Here is a 13,956-nt window from a genome sequence, read left to right as displayed (position 1 = left end):
ACTTTTCAGTAAAAAAAAAGATTCTATGAAGCATAAAATTCCAAAACAATATTGTCATCTTTCAAAAAATTGAATATTCAAAATTGATTTGCTTTAAAAAAAGTTTTTGCACTTATCAGTTCCACAAAGACATATTTTGCTGCATCAAATGATAATAAAATTCACTTTGATATAATTCGTAAGTGTGATTGAACGAATTAGATGTACCATAATGTTTTTTTTTATTTAACAAATATATATGACAGTCGTTATTAGTAAACATGACTAGTTTGATCTACATCTGAACGAATTTTAAAAAAATATTTACAGCAATGTGTTTAGAAAGTTGTGTTAACTGTAATGTGCGGCAATTGGATGGATGACAAGTCTTTTATTCAGTTATCTTTAAATATTTGCAAAGTAATATGGAATATAATTCAAACATATGAATAATAGCGAGGACAGTTCAAACTACGACGAAGCCAGATTGTTGGATGTAGAACGACAAGAACAAAATTCACCGTTTGCAAGTGATATGTCGCGGATATAATTCGATTATCTTGATCATCTTTCATGCAATTTGATCTATTCTTTTAAATAGGATTGAACAAATATATGTATGAAGAAAACAGGTACAAGGCGGGATAAGTGTATTATATCAATCAATATCAGACTTCAAGTCATAGGATAAGAATAAGTAGATATCTGAGGACAATTTACTGGTTAAAATAAGTCTATTTGTAAGGAATATGGTTAGGGTATGGGGTTTCTACTACTCTGCAACTCAGTAGCAACTAGGGGCGATGATTTGTAAATATGTCTTCAAATATAAAATATGTTCGATTTTATTTTTATATATATTTTTTTCTTTCTCTGATGCCCCGTGCAGGTCCGGGTGTTAAATGAATAGACCTGCAGCAGCGCTAATCTTGTCTTAAAAGACGACTAAGAAGTGCTCAAAAACCTAGCCGTGGGCTAGGCGCTCTGCCCACAGAGCAATTGGGATGTGGGCCCCAGGTGGTGGAATGGAGTACTCCTGGTGTGTTACATGCTGGGGCTGTCAGACTATAACACGGAAAACCTGACCGCAAACCATAGTGGTGCACCGTGTTGGGTAAGATGTCACGTTCCTTGCACGTTAAAGAACCATGCTGTGGTATTCTCCCGGAGAAGGAACTTTTGCGCTCCGCCACAGGAACTTACCCATCCCTCCGTTTTTCTAGTGGCAATCAAAAGTTGTCGACCCTATTATCCTTGTGTCCCATCCCATTTTATTTTAATTTCATGTTCATTTTATCATCCATTTCATGTTCATCGTCTGAATATAGCCGAGAAATTGCTGCTTGGACGTAAAACCCCAACAATCAATCACTCAATCTTTCTCTGATACATGCATTTAGCATAATAAAATATGTTGTCTGGTTTTTAAATTAAAAAAGGCCAAAAATGGGGAAGTCAAAATATGGGACATTGTGATATCTCAGAGATATAAGTGACCAGAACCTTGGAATTTAATACAGTTGTTGAATTCAGCATGAAAAGGAACAATTTTACGCTAAAAATGTAAACAATATGTTTGGTTTTTCCATTGTAAGTGATTTTTTTCTGTCAAAATTCCAAAATTCTTAGAGTTGAATGAATTATTTTTATTGGAAAGAACATGCTGAATCCAAATCTTGATATTTAAAGAGCATTTGAAAGTCACTGTTGTCATTCATGAACGATTTTCCACCAACAATATTTGAATTCTCGTTTATTTATAAACTGTTGTGGAAGGTCCCTATAAAGGAATATGTGAAAAAAATCAGTTAAGGAGGATTTGCAGATGCGAAATGCAGACGCCCTGGTGGCCAAAAAGGACACTGTAATATCTATTTTTTCCCGCTGGTTTATCTTTCACTTTTTGATCAGGTCAAAATGGACTATTACTCATAACATTCTTAAAGTTGTTTAACAAAAAAGGTAGGTAGTTATTTCTCAGCTTTGGTCATTTTCGGCAAACAATCCGAGTTGGAAGGATGTTGTCATAACGTAAAACTTTACGTCGTCGCAACTTTATATTAATACATTATCTCAACGTAATTTTGTAGACTCAAGAGCACGTAAATACGACGTCATGATGGTAATAAAGTTGTCTCAAAACAAAATTATGAACATAATGTTAGTTGATTTTTTATGAATGTTTTGCATCTATTATTTGATTGGTACATGGAAAAATACAGAAAATAAGATGATAAAAAATATTTTGTTTTGTTTTATATTGATATAGTTTCTACTAGTCAATCAAGTAAATGCCAGCATATTATCATAATTCATGTTTAGGTACAGTGGATGAATCAAGCGAATAAAATGTTCATGTACAGCACTTGGTTTCCACGTCTATGTCTCTTAAAATTGTTTCTTTGATATTGGTCTTTTTCTCATTCCTGAAGTTGAAAATGGGTTGTAACAAATAGATGTATCTTTACTATTTAAAACTTTTCTTTGACATAAATCAATATATACATATAATACTATGTAATAGACTTTAATTTATTACATATACTGATTTAATGTGGTGACAGGGCATTTCGTCCATAGATGTATTTGACTCAGCATTTAGAAAGACACAACGGTGTATTGAAACAAAATATTAAATACCTTTAATCTGAACATTTTAGGATCACATTAATACAATGTACAATAATGACTCACAAATTGCATACAGCAGAAAATTTGATCATCAAAATAACATAGAAATAAGTATTCTAATATGTCAGGAAATAAACATCTACAGTATGAAACTAAATACATATCTGTAAACAGAAAGAACTCCTGCTGATACTAATTCTTTTCACATGTACATTTTGACCACGCAGGTGGTAAGGTTAACAGCAGACAATGTGCAATAATGTTATTCCTTAAATCACAGATATAAAAACTGCCACATTGGTAATTCGTTATGCTATTAAGATTATAGAATAGGTTTTATGGTTGAACGCCGTTTATAAAATGGGGAACGTTTTCAAAAGTGACATTGGCAAATCTCTTATCAGAGGTCCAGAATAGATCCTTAGTTATTTGAATTATTTTCGTTTTTGTAATTGGATTGTATTACAAGTACTAAAACTTGGTTACCCTACCGGTGCACCTGGTCCATGCTCCCAGTTTTTAGTGGAGTCCGAGTTGCTTGTTTATTTTTGTTACTTTGTATGTATGATTTTAGTTACTTTATGTTCTTTGTTGTGTATGTCTGTTTTCCATGTCTGGTCTTTGTCCCTGGATTACATTCTTTTGATAACCGCTATAACCTTGGTTCCCTTGATTACTTTTTGAAGTGTTACCAATTCTTTCTCTCTTTTGACTTTAAGTTTCCTTTGACATCTCAGATCGTAATATAGTGAAGGCAAACATCATTCAAGTAATTCATTTTCCTGCAGTAATTCCCCATTAAATTGTCTTCATTACATGGTCTGTGGTATGGTACTTGTCTACACATGAGACCCCCTTTTCTATGAATCACAACGATATGATAAAAATATCAAATTATTTACACAATATGTGATATCAAAAATGCTCTATTGATATGTACAGTATAACTTACGTATCTCCAATGTATCGAATAATTCTATTCTAAAATTGATTTTTTCTTCTCATTCTCATGATGAGCATTTATTTACATCTTCAAATTTGAACAGAGCGGGAAAAAGTTGAAAAAATATGGTTTATTACATTTAAGCAATATTCTGCACCACTCAAACTGTTTTCTATTACTTAGCAATCATTTTTTTTTATCAATTATCATTAGTATGCAGCCATTTTATAATTGTCAATTATAATTATATTAATTGTCAATTGTAATTATATTACTATTCAATCATTGTTATTTTTTTTAATTTAATTTTTAAAACATGTTTAAATTTTATTTTAAAATATATATATATATATATATATATATATATATAAATATATATATATATATATATATATATATATATATATATATATATATATATATATATATATTTTTGCAATGAAGTTAACAAGCCATTTCTTACTCCAAAACCAATTTGATAATGCTTTCAATATGCACCTGAAAAAGTATTACAATCATATTCCATTGTCACAGCGAAAAAAAAGTTACTTTGTGAATCGGCAATGTTTTTACATGGTAAATACGTAATAAAATGTTTTTTTTGTCAATTAGTTTCACTTTTACGTGAAGTGGACGTAATTATACTACGTTGTCACAACGTTATAAGATAAATGATATAGAATTACGTTCACACAACGTTATTTTTCAGGATATTACGTTCTCACGACCAATCCTCGACGTCGGCACATCGTTGTGTATTTGTCAGGTAACTTAAAATGTAAATGCTAACAATGTGTTATACACTTGTCTATGGTTGTACACCGAGTTCATCAACTTTTGCAATTGGAACCTGCTAATGGTGGAGTTTCAAATGTAATGTGGGACAGACGTACATACAAACAAGTATCACCATTAAAATTACTAAGCCAAATATTTTAATTCTACGAAGATTTTAGTAATATGTATGCACATATGCATGCATACACACCTCTTTTAATTTGAGAAATCAATGACCGTAAAGAAATGGAAAAAGTTGAAAATGAAAAACAAAAAAGGAAGAAAAATAACAACAAAATTGTTATTAGTGTAAATTGATAACTTATATCATAAGTGTTTTTCCTTATTTTTACATTTTTTATTTAGCTGAAATTGAACTGGTTAGAACTGTTCACATCTATCACAACATACCTCAGTAATTTCCAGACGGGGTTTCTTAATAGACAAACATTCAAACATTCTTCAATTCAGGACATGTAGAGTGCTATGACACTCTTTCTTTTAAGTACGTGATACTTGTTTGCTGTGGCTTTTTATGACTAATGACTTTGGCTTATACTTGTACAAATTCAGGTTTCTCCTCACGAAGAATAGTTGCTACTGCCTTTTAAAATTGTGTGGAAGGGAATTTCTTTTTTGACGTCTTTCTCAAATAAATTATAAACGCAATCCATTTTTTCGAACTTGTTTTGTTTCTCCCTGTCATCTCCTGTCAAGGTTATAATGAATGGGTCTTTCTGGCTTGGAGTCCCTATCTAAAAGAATAGATTAAATTGCATGAAAGATGATCAAGATAATCGAATTCTCTCCGCGACATATCACTTGCAATGAATTTTGTTCTTGTCGTTCTGCGTCCAACTATCTGGCTTCGTTGTAGCGTGAACTGTCCTCGCTATTATTCATATTTTTTAATTATATTACATATTACTTTGCAATTATTTACAGATAACTGAATAAAAGAGTTGTCAATTGTAGCACATTACAGTTAACACAACTTTCTAATTGGTATATGGAACGAATCATTATTTCATTATCATTTATGTTTTTTTGCGTAGAAGGTCTTCGGTAACTTGTTTTCGGGATAGAAAGTAAGCTAAAAGTACATGGGAACAAAATATCATTACTCAATCAAACTTTCTTTTTGCATTCTTTTATTCTTTAATAAGACAGTGTTTCAAGGAGAAAAAACGTTTTTTTTTGGGGGAATGTACCTGACGAGAGACATCTAGCAGCTCCAGTAAGGTGCATGCCTGTACCGCTCATACCGGAAGGGAACAAGGGTAACTGTGCAGGATAAATGCGCGTACGGTTCAAATGGTCATGACCTACATATCAGATACCGTTTGTATAAGGTCAATATATTGAAATACTTTCTTAATCTTATCAAAATAGCGATTATGAGTATAACAGCATATTACTATTTCACAGAGAAGTTGCATTGAAGTAAAGATATGTAACACAGTATTTGTTTTGAGAATTTGAAAATGTGTATTTAGAATCGTCTTCAACTATTATTATATCAATACAAGAAAGAAATACCTTGCAACACTACAAAAAAGGCCGTTGCGTCTTCTGTACTCACAAACTTGTGTAATCTGAAATTCTACTCGTATCAATATTCCCAATATTCATTCAATAACCCAATATTAAATACAACTTACAAAATGATAAAATCAAGAGCGATGCGGTAGGAGATGTCAGGAGGCAATGTGAATATATTCGGAAAAAACAGGATACTGCGGTTAATAAACAAGTCTTTGCATTAAAAATAAATAGTTATAGTTTCCTTTATAACCATTGCCTTATCTTACATGTATTCTTGGTTAGTGTGGATGCCCTGCTCATTATAAATTCTTCAACTGTCAATCTGCAGGTCGATGCTTGACATACACCTCCTGAAATGTGTTACGTTCCAAATCCCACGCACACGAAGTACACGAAACACGCACACGAAGCACAAGTTTCACGAAGTACGATACACGAATGATCTGCCGGAAGTATTCATTTCAGTAATTGGTATATTTCAGAATCTAACTTGCAAAACTTGTTGATTGCTAACATCTTGCACATAATTTAACATTAATGTGTATCATGCTTTAATAAAAACATTCGATATATACAATTTTTAAATGTCTGTATATGTTTGGATATAAACTGGCGTTCTTTTTCGTTATACATCATACATTCATTGCGAAAACATTGTCATTCGTCTCGGAGTATGAAAATATTGAATTTTTTTTTTTAAATTGAAGAAAAATTCTAAAACAATTTAGTTTTTTTTACCGTACAATAATATTGCTTTGAATACGAAATGAATAAAACTATTTTTAATGTAAAAAAAAATGTCCATATTTGTTCCGTTTGGATCATTGTGATAAAAATACTATATTTTGAAGTAGTTAAGCTATTTTAATTAATGCGATACCTTCTTATTTGTATAAAAAAATATTGCATTGTTGATATGAAAAGTTGTCCATTTTTATTATAAATAGTATATTGGGAAAACATTTTCACTGGTCTGGGAGTATGAAAATATTAAAAATTACTCAAATTGGGACAAAATATTCTCAATTCTTAGATAATAAAGTGCGATACCATCTAATTGCTTTGAATATGAGAAGAAAGTAATTTTTATATGAAAAATGTCCATATTTCCTATGTATGGATAATTGAGAACACATTTTCTTTGTTCAAGGGAATAAAAATACCAAAATGTCATAAAGTTTTGGTAAAAAGTACTCTATTCTGAAATAATTTAGCTATTTTAACAAATGTGATATCATCATATTTGTCTAAAATATAAAAAAAAATAATATTGCATTGTTGATATGAAAAATGTCCATTTTTATAATACATTGTACATTGCGAAAACGTTTTCACTGGTCTCGAGTATGAAAATATTGGAATTCATTAAATTGGGGTAAAATATACTAAATATTTAGATAATAGAGTATTTTTCACTTATGCGATACTAGATAATTGCTTGGAATATGAAAAGAAAGTAATTTTTATGTGAAAATAATGTCCAAATATGTTATATATGGATCAGTTGGAACACTTTCTCCTTGTTCCAGGAGAGTAAATATACCAAAATTTCATAACGTATTGGAAAAAGTACTCTATTTTGAAATAATTTAGCTATTTTAAGTAATGCGATTTTATCTTATTTGTCTAACAAACGAAAATATTGCATTGTTGATTTGAAAAATGTCCAGTGGTACATTGCGATACTATTTTGCAAAATATATATCTAGTCAATTTTTATTCTCAAACGACAAACAAAAAGCCATATGGTCGGAAAACTTTTCTGCGACCATTTCGGAAGGCCCTTCACATTTTGGCAGTATTTCATTATATGTACCAATAATATACGAATGTTTGAAACGAATTATTTCCTACATGTATTATTTCCTGAATTTATTTTTTCATTGTGGAAGGAACACTGATGTTGGCATAGAAAATGAAATTAAAACGGTATTCCGTAAGATTGATCTACCATAGGAATTATTTTTATCGTTAAATCAGAATGTAGAACCGTTTTACGAAGAAAGTTGCACGATACACAAAGAACAAAGCTTGAAGTGCGCACACGAAAGACACACGCATTTGAATCACACGCTGCACGTTACACGATCCCACGAAACACGCACACGAAGCACGCTAAAATGTGAATTTTATACATTTCAGGAGGAGTAATTACAAAAGAAATCTCGGCATACCGTATCTTATTCAGTACATTAATTACAAGTTAAATCACAACACATATTTTCATACATTAATATTCATTTACAAAATACATAACATTTGAACGTACACTTGGCAAATGTATTTGATCAACATGGCATGATATTAATCATTATGTTTATATTGACCAAAAATCTAATACAAACACATATGTACTTTGAAGTAGGGTCAACGCTGACTTGTATTTTAATCTGTGTGCTATATTTACTTCAGTAGACAATAGTCAACACGTGTTGAAAAATAACATTAAGATTCAATACAATGTATATTGGAAAAATGGGATTTTATCACAGTGATTTGATTATACACAGATTGATTGATTGATTGTTGGGGTTTGACGTCCGAGTAGCAATATTTCAGGTATATTCAGACGATGAACATTAAATGGATGTTAAAATGAACATGAAATGATGATGAAATGAATAAGAAAGGATGGGGCACAAGAATAATAGGGTCGAACATTTTTTATCGCCACTAGAAAAAGGGAGGGATGGATAAAGTTGGGCAATTTAGCCTCCTGTGGCGGAGCGCAAAGGTTTCCACTCCGGGAGAATACCTGCTTCCTTATCAAATTGTGAACCCGATAGACAAGTATGTTTAACCCTTATAATTGAAAATAATTTCCCTACTTCATCAACAAAACATTACCTGGCGCTCATGTGAATATATGATTCCTTCTGCCAGCTAGTTTATATATAAATTGTCAATAGTTTATAAAGTCAGCTGGCCAAGTGTCTTAGGGCGATGGACTTCTTTTAGGCGGTGTTACCATATATGACATAGCGGTAAGAGTTCGAGTGCAGCAAAGGTAACGACCAAACATTCTTTTCGTCAATCCGACAGTTATAAACAACGTTAGTATTTTTAGTCCTTCATATGGCTACTTTATCTTCCCTTTATCAAACAAGGTCCGATGAAACAGTGCAACGAATAGAGTCGTCAAATTATAAGACGTACACTATACATATGGTATTTATTTGATGTGATATGTATCGTCAATTTCCACCGTTTAAAGTGTTTACTTACCCCGTTAAGACAAAGTCGAAAAAAATAAATTGAATAATAGAGTGAGTAGTAAAGTTTTTATTCAATTTTGATTCCTTTTGAACAATATTTTTATGAATAATTATTTACTATTTCGTCAACAAGAGACATATTGCATTTATTGTCAGTTGTGAGAAACCAATGTCGTCTTTTCTTTGCACGATCTTCTTTGTTTCCGTTACCTATAATGTAATTATTATGAATGACGAACGGATTCCACAGTTTGGTTAAAGATACAGGTGTTCGGTACCATTGGCCACTTGGAAAATCTTGAAAAGGCATAATAATGGGATGGATACCTGCAAAACGCTTTCTTAGAAGAGATGTAAAAAAAACTTGATCATTTTGACTTTCTGAAACAGATGTGTCCGAACTTAAATGTTGAATTGTGTGTCCTAATTTGATCATCATTTCTGTAAGTTTCCTAAGCACTGCTTTTGTCTTTTGCGTCGGAAACAAATAGAAAAACCCTCCATTAATAACATTTCCGTTTTTTGTATCAGGTATGACAATCACATCGTATATTCCCCTTTTAGATACAAATAAATCCAATGGATTGTTCAACCATAAAAAGTCACATTCAAACAAAAATGTTTCAATATCTCTATCAAGTAAAAAACTTAAAATCTTTGTTCTGAGTATCATCAATCGAAGATATCCTGCATGACTGTACTGTAGATGCTTGGTGGCTAACTCATTTTCTACACTAATTGATATAACTTTTAATTTTGACGATGTAGATGAGAGATCTGATTGTATTTTATCGTTTGTTGTAATAATCAGTATCTGGAAATAATTGATATCAATGAACATTTTCTAGACTCAGTACGGGCTAGTGTATGAGGGTTATATACTACTGTGTAAGAATATTGTAATACATTATGAAGTCATCGTTGACGATGAATATTATGCTTTCTTTTCTGCCATCTTCGTGATATAGATGGGAAAAAAGAAAGGCGTTCTACTAGCAGCGTAGAAAATAGTTGTTTCATTATAGTGAATTAAGTCGTTGTCGTGTATAAATGGTATCCATGAAGATGGTGTTTTCTTCATTGAAAAAAAAATAACAACAATAACAAAAACAAAACCAAAAAAAAAAAAAAAACAAAAAAAACAAACAAAAAATATGAAAACAGGGAATTATCAGATAGTGTCTTTTTTAGACTATATACCAAGCTTTCATAAGTGTTAATGTAAAGACCACGTAATTGTTGGGTTGGCATAATGTACCAGATCATTTGCTTTGACCGTAACAAATTCAAAATATCAAATTGTGAAATCGCGAAATTGTTTTTTGCTGTACAATATACATGTATTTCATGGATTATCCAGCATCATTCTAACAAAAAACATAAGAAATTGTAGATTCTACAGCTACAACTGAAAAAAAAAAAAAAAGAATAAAAGATATATAGAAATTTTCGCTTTTAGTTTGTAAAACAGGGAAGTATCATATCGTGTCTTTTTTACATATCTTTCATAAGTGTTTGCTGTACAATATACATGTACTTCATAAACCAGCATCATTCTAACAAAACACATAAGTAATTTTAGGCTATAAAGTTAGCACTGAAAAAAAAGATATATAGAAATAGGAAGCCAAATACGGTTTCTACCATACAAATAAGGCCAAACATATATATTTGAATAACTGACATAGAAATAGTATTCATTTTCGCTTGTAGTTTGTAAAACATTTAAAGTAGTTAAGAGGAAAACTTCAATTAAAAATATTTCTGAATAAGGATTGAAACTCGTTATACTACTTAAACAACGAAAAGGAAGGATTACAGTTAAATTCAACGGGGTTTACAAATGAGATGGAATTAGAGAAATAATATTTCGTGAAAATGAAATATAAATCCACATTTTCAGATTTTACAGTTTAAATGTTGATCACCACCACGATCTCTGAATTTACCCTTCACTCGTTTGGGGCGGACTGAATACGAAACCTACACCAAACGATCGCATGCACTCAGTAAACAAAGAAACTACTATAAATTCTATAATCGTATTATCGTAATCTTTATCAATATAATAACATTCTAGTATTATTTGTTTTGTTTTTGTTGTTGTTTTGCTTTCTTTTTTTTTCAAATCAAAAACCGTTTTAAATTGCGACTGGTACAAGTTTCAGGACAGAGTTATTTTACCTACTAAAGAATATTATCAGTTTAAAGATCTAAGTCGTTACAATGACTTTAGTAAAGATATGGACAGTGTTACTTTAAGTGTTTTTCAAACTATAGTGCTTTTGCAAGAAGCTGGAAATATAAACCCTTACAGACTACAAAAGAATATTTCGGTGATCAGTTGGTTCGTTATGTGAATGTGTGTTTGTTAAAAGTATTTAGCAGACAAATTATGTTCTATTTGATTCCTTTCTTAATCTTATTCAAATAGAACAAAACAAAGTAGAAATTGTTATGAATAACTGACCTTTTCATGAATACCCATTTTCATTGTGTTGCAAAGCCAGTTTTTTGCTAAATTGGCGTATCCATCATTAACAATTGTAAACATAACAGTCTTCGAGGATATACTCAATAATGCAATTGTTATCTTTTTATAAAGTGTCTCTTCCAATAAACTGTCATTTGCTAAATTATCGTTGTTACTAGTCGATTCATTTTCGGAAAAGATATTTGTATTTTCCATTCTTAGATGATAATTCGCATACTCATATTTGTAAGTCATTTTAAGATTCCACATGATAAAAAAAACCAGAAGCGAAAATATAATTCCTAATATTGGAAATGGAATTGAACGTTTAATGTTCATGATTTTAATCATAAATATTACCTAATATCTGTATAACGAACAATGTCTTTTGGAGCAAATAATATGCATGGGCGATTTCAACAAAAACAAATTGCAGAGATAATCCATATCGAAATAGAGGAATGAAACAACAAAATTAGCGGTCGTCTTGTGAGGTTAAACGAGAGGCAATTGAAATTGGCAGTATCATTGTTGAAAAAGGGAGGTTTTCAACTTAATTCTAGCTATTAGTAATGAACGAATTTGATTTCTCAATCATCAACTAACTTGTGATGTATTACCCCAGTTATTTCAATTCATGCCGCAAAGAAAAAAAAGTACAAACATGTTATTCTTTGGTTAAATTCTTGACTTCAAATCGTATGTCACCATTATCTGATTGACTGTTTCAAAGGGTTCATTGTATAGCAAAAATGTGATTAGGGTATCAAATGTTTCCTTTAACTATAACCCATAAGGCTATGATTTAATACTAAATTGCAAGACGGTAGTATAGTGACCCCTGTCCAAAGGGGATTTAGGTTTGTTTCTCTTAGACAGGTGTTCGTTGTTATTAGTGTCAATTACAAACAGACACTTTCAGTCTTCATTTAGGTCTCAAAGTGTAATTGGCAGTAATTAAACACTACAAATAGACCATGATTTATCTGTTTTGTTTATGATATTGTGACAAAATCAAAGTGTTCGTTTTAAAATGTGTGCTTTTTTTAAGAGTAATCAAGGGAACCAAGGTTATAGTGGTAATCAAAAGAATGTAATCCATGGACAAAGACCAGACATGAGAAACAGACATACACAACAAAGAACATATAGTAACTAAAATCATACATACAAAGTAACAAAAGAAAATGAGCAAATCGGACTCCACTAAAAACTGGGAACATGGACCAGGTGCACCGGTAGGGTAAGCGTCCTCTGCTTTTCTAGAAATACTCGCCGAATTGCTCATAAAAAGTCAAGTCCGGGGTAGGCAAACGAGAAAAGGAAAACTATGACTCGTTGAATAAATCAGTTTTCATGGTGGAGATGGATACACCATAACGACAACGAGTTTATGATGACGATCATGAAACTTCTGTAGTGATGACTTCAATTTTGTAGCAACATAACCCTATCCCATCAGCCTATTGTTATAGTTCTAGCGCGATACAAAAGGTCTGCGTAGTTTCGGCAAGCTCTGGCATAACGTATGAGTTATGATATGAACACTCCATACGCAGATGCTGAAGGGATGTTGCCACAGATGAAAGGAAAGTTGACAATTCTGAATGAAAAGTCATCACGTTTGTGGTAAACTTTGGTCAAAAGTTTTCCTTTACCATCGATTTCTAAGTGTAGGTCAAGATATGATTCTCACTTCACAGTGTCTGTATTATCCTTTATCTCAAGTTCTTTTGGGTAGATGCGATGTATCAAATCCCCGAAATGAGAAATGTTTAACGATAACAGGTCATCTATATAGCGAAAACTGAGATTAAAGGATCAAGCCAAACGATAATCTTTCTTTCGGATCAGATCAGCTATAAAGTAAGCCTCATAAGAGTGAAGGAATAGGTCAGCAAGTAAAGAAGCACAATTTGTTCCCATTGGAATGCGGACCGTTTGTTGAAAAACACCTCCACCACACTGGACAAATATGTTGTTGTTTAAAAATTCCAGCATTTTGTAAACATCTTCCTCTGTATATTTGGAAGATGATTTGGAATTATTTCGTACACAGTATTAGGAATCTCCACCAAGAATTATATATTTGTATCTAGGTTTACCATCTTTTCTGGAAAAACAACGATGTATAATGTTTTTTAGTCGGGGTTTTAACTTAGCATGGGGAATAGAAGTATACAGTGTTGAAAAATCAAAGGTTTTAATGCTATTATATTCAGATAATAGACGTGAACTGATTGTCTCCAAAAGATCTTTCCAATTTTTTCAGGATTCATATTGAATTAATACCACTACGAGAGTAACAAGTGTTGTGGTAGAACTGCAGACCCTGTTTGACAGTTGTGAGTATAGAATTTAAAAGTTTTGAAAGAGGTTTGGTGGTACATTTT

General features: G+C 31.6%; 1 protein-coding gene and 1 long non-coding RNA gene across 2 annotated transcripts; one reads left to right on the top strand and one right to left on the bottom strand.

Moving 5' to 3' along the window:
* Positions 1 to 4,999, top strand: LOC148608710 (uncharacterized). Its single transcript, XR_015924702.1, has 2 exons — positions 1 to 178; positions 4,263 to 4,999. It is a non-coding gene; the product is annotated as an uncharacterized LOC148608710 (long non-coding RNA).
* Positions 5,000 to 7,408: 2,409 nt separating this feature from the next.
* LOC148608709 (uncharacterized) lies at positions 7,409 to 11,910 on the bottom strand. The gene is made up of 2 exons (XM_088595740.1): positions 11,561 to 11,910; positions 7,409 to 9,904 (listed from the first exon to the last, which is right to left on the bottom strand). Exons 1-2 carry the CDS (start codon positions 11,900 to 11,902, stop codon positions 9,191 to 9,193), a joined length of 1,056 nt encoding a protein of 351 aa, XP_088451866.1. The 5' UTR covers positions 11,903 to 11,910; the 3' UTR covers positions 7,409 to 9,190.
* Between the last annotated feature and the right edge of the window lie 2,046 nt (positions 11,911 to 13,956).

This window comes from Perna viridis, chromosome 8, assembly GCF_037379345.1.
Source record: "Perna viridis isolate PV_CMFRI_1.1 ecotype Kerala chromosome 8, ASM3737934v1, whole genome shotgun sequence".
Taxonomy (NCBI): Eukaryota; Metazoa; Mollusca; class Bivalvia; order Mytilida; family Mytilidae; genus Perna; species Perna viridis.
The sequence above is the reverse complement of the archived record's forward strand: the minus strand, read 5'-3'. Positions and strand labels throughout refer to the sequence as shown.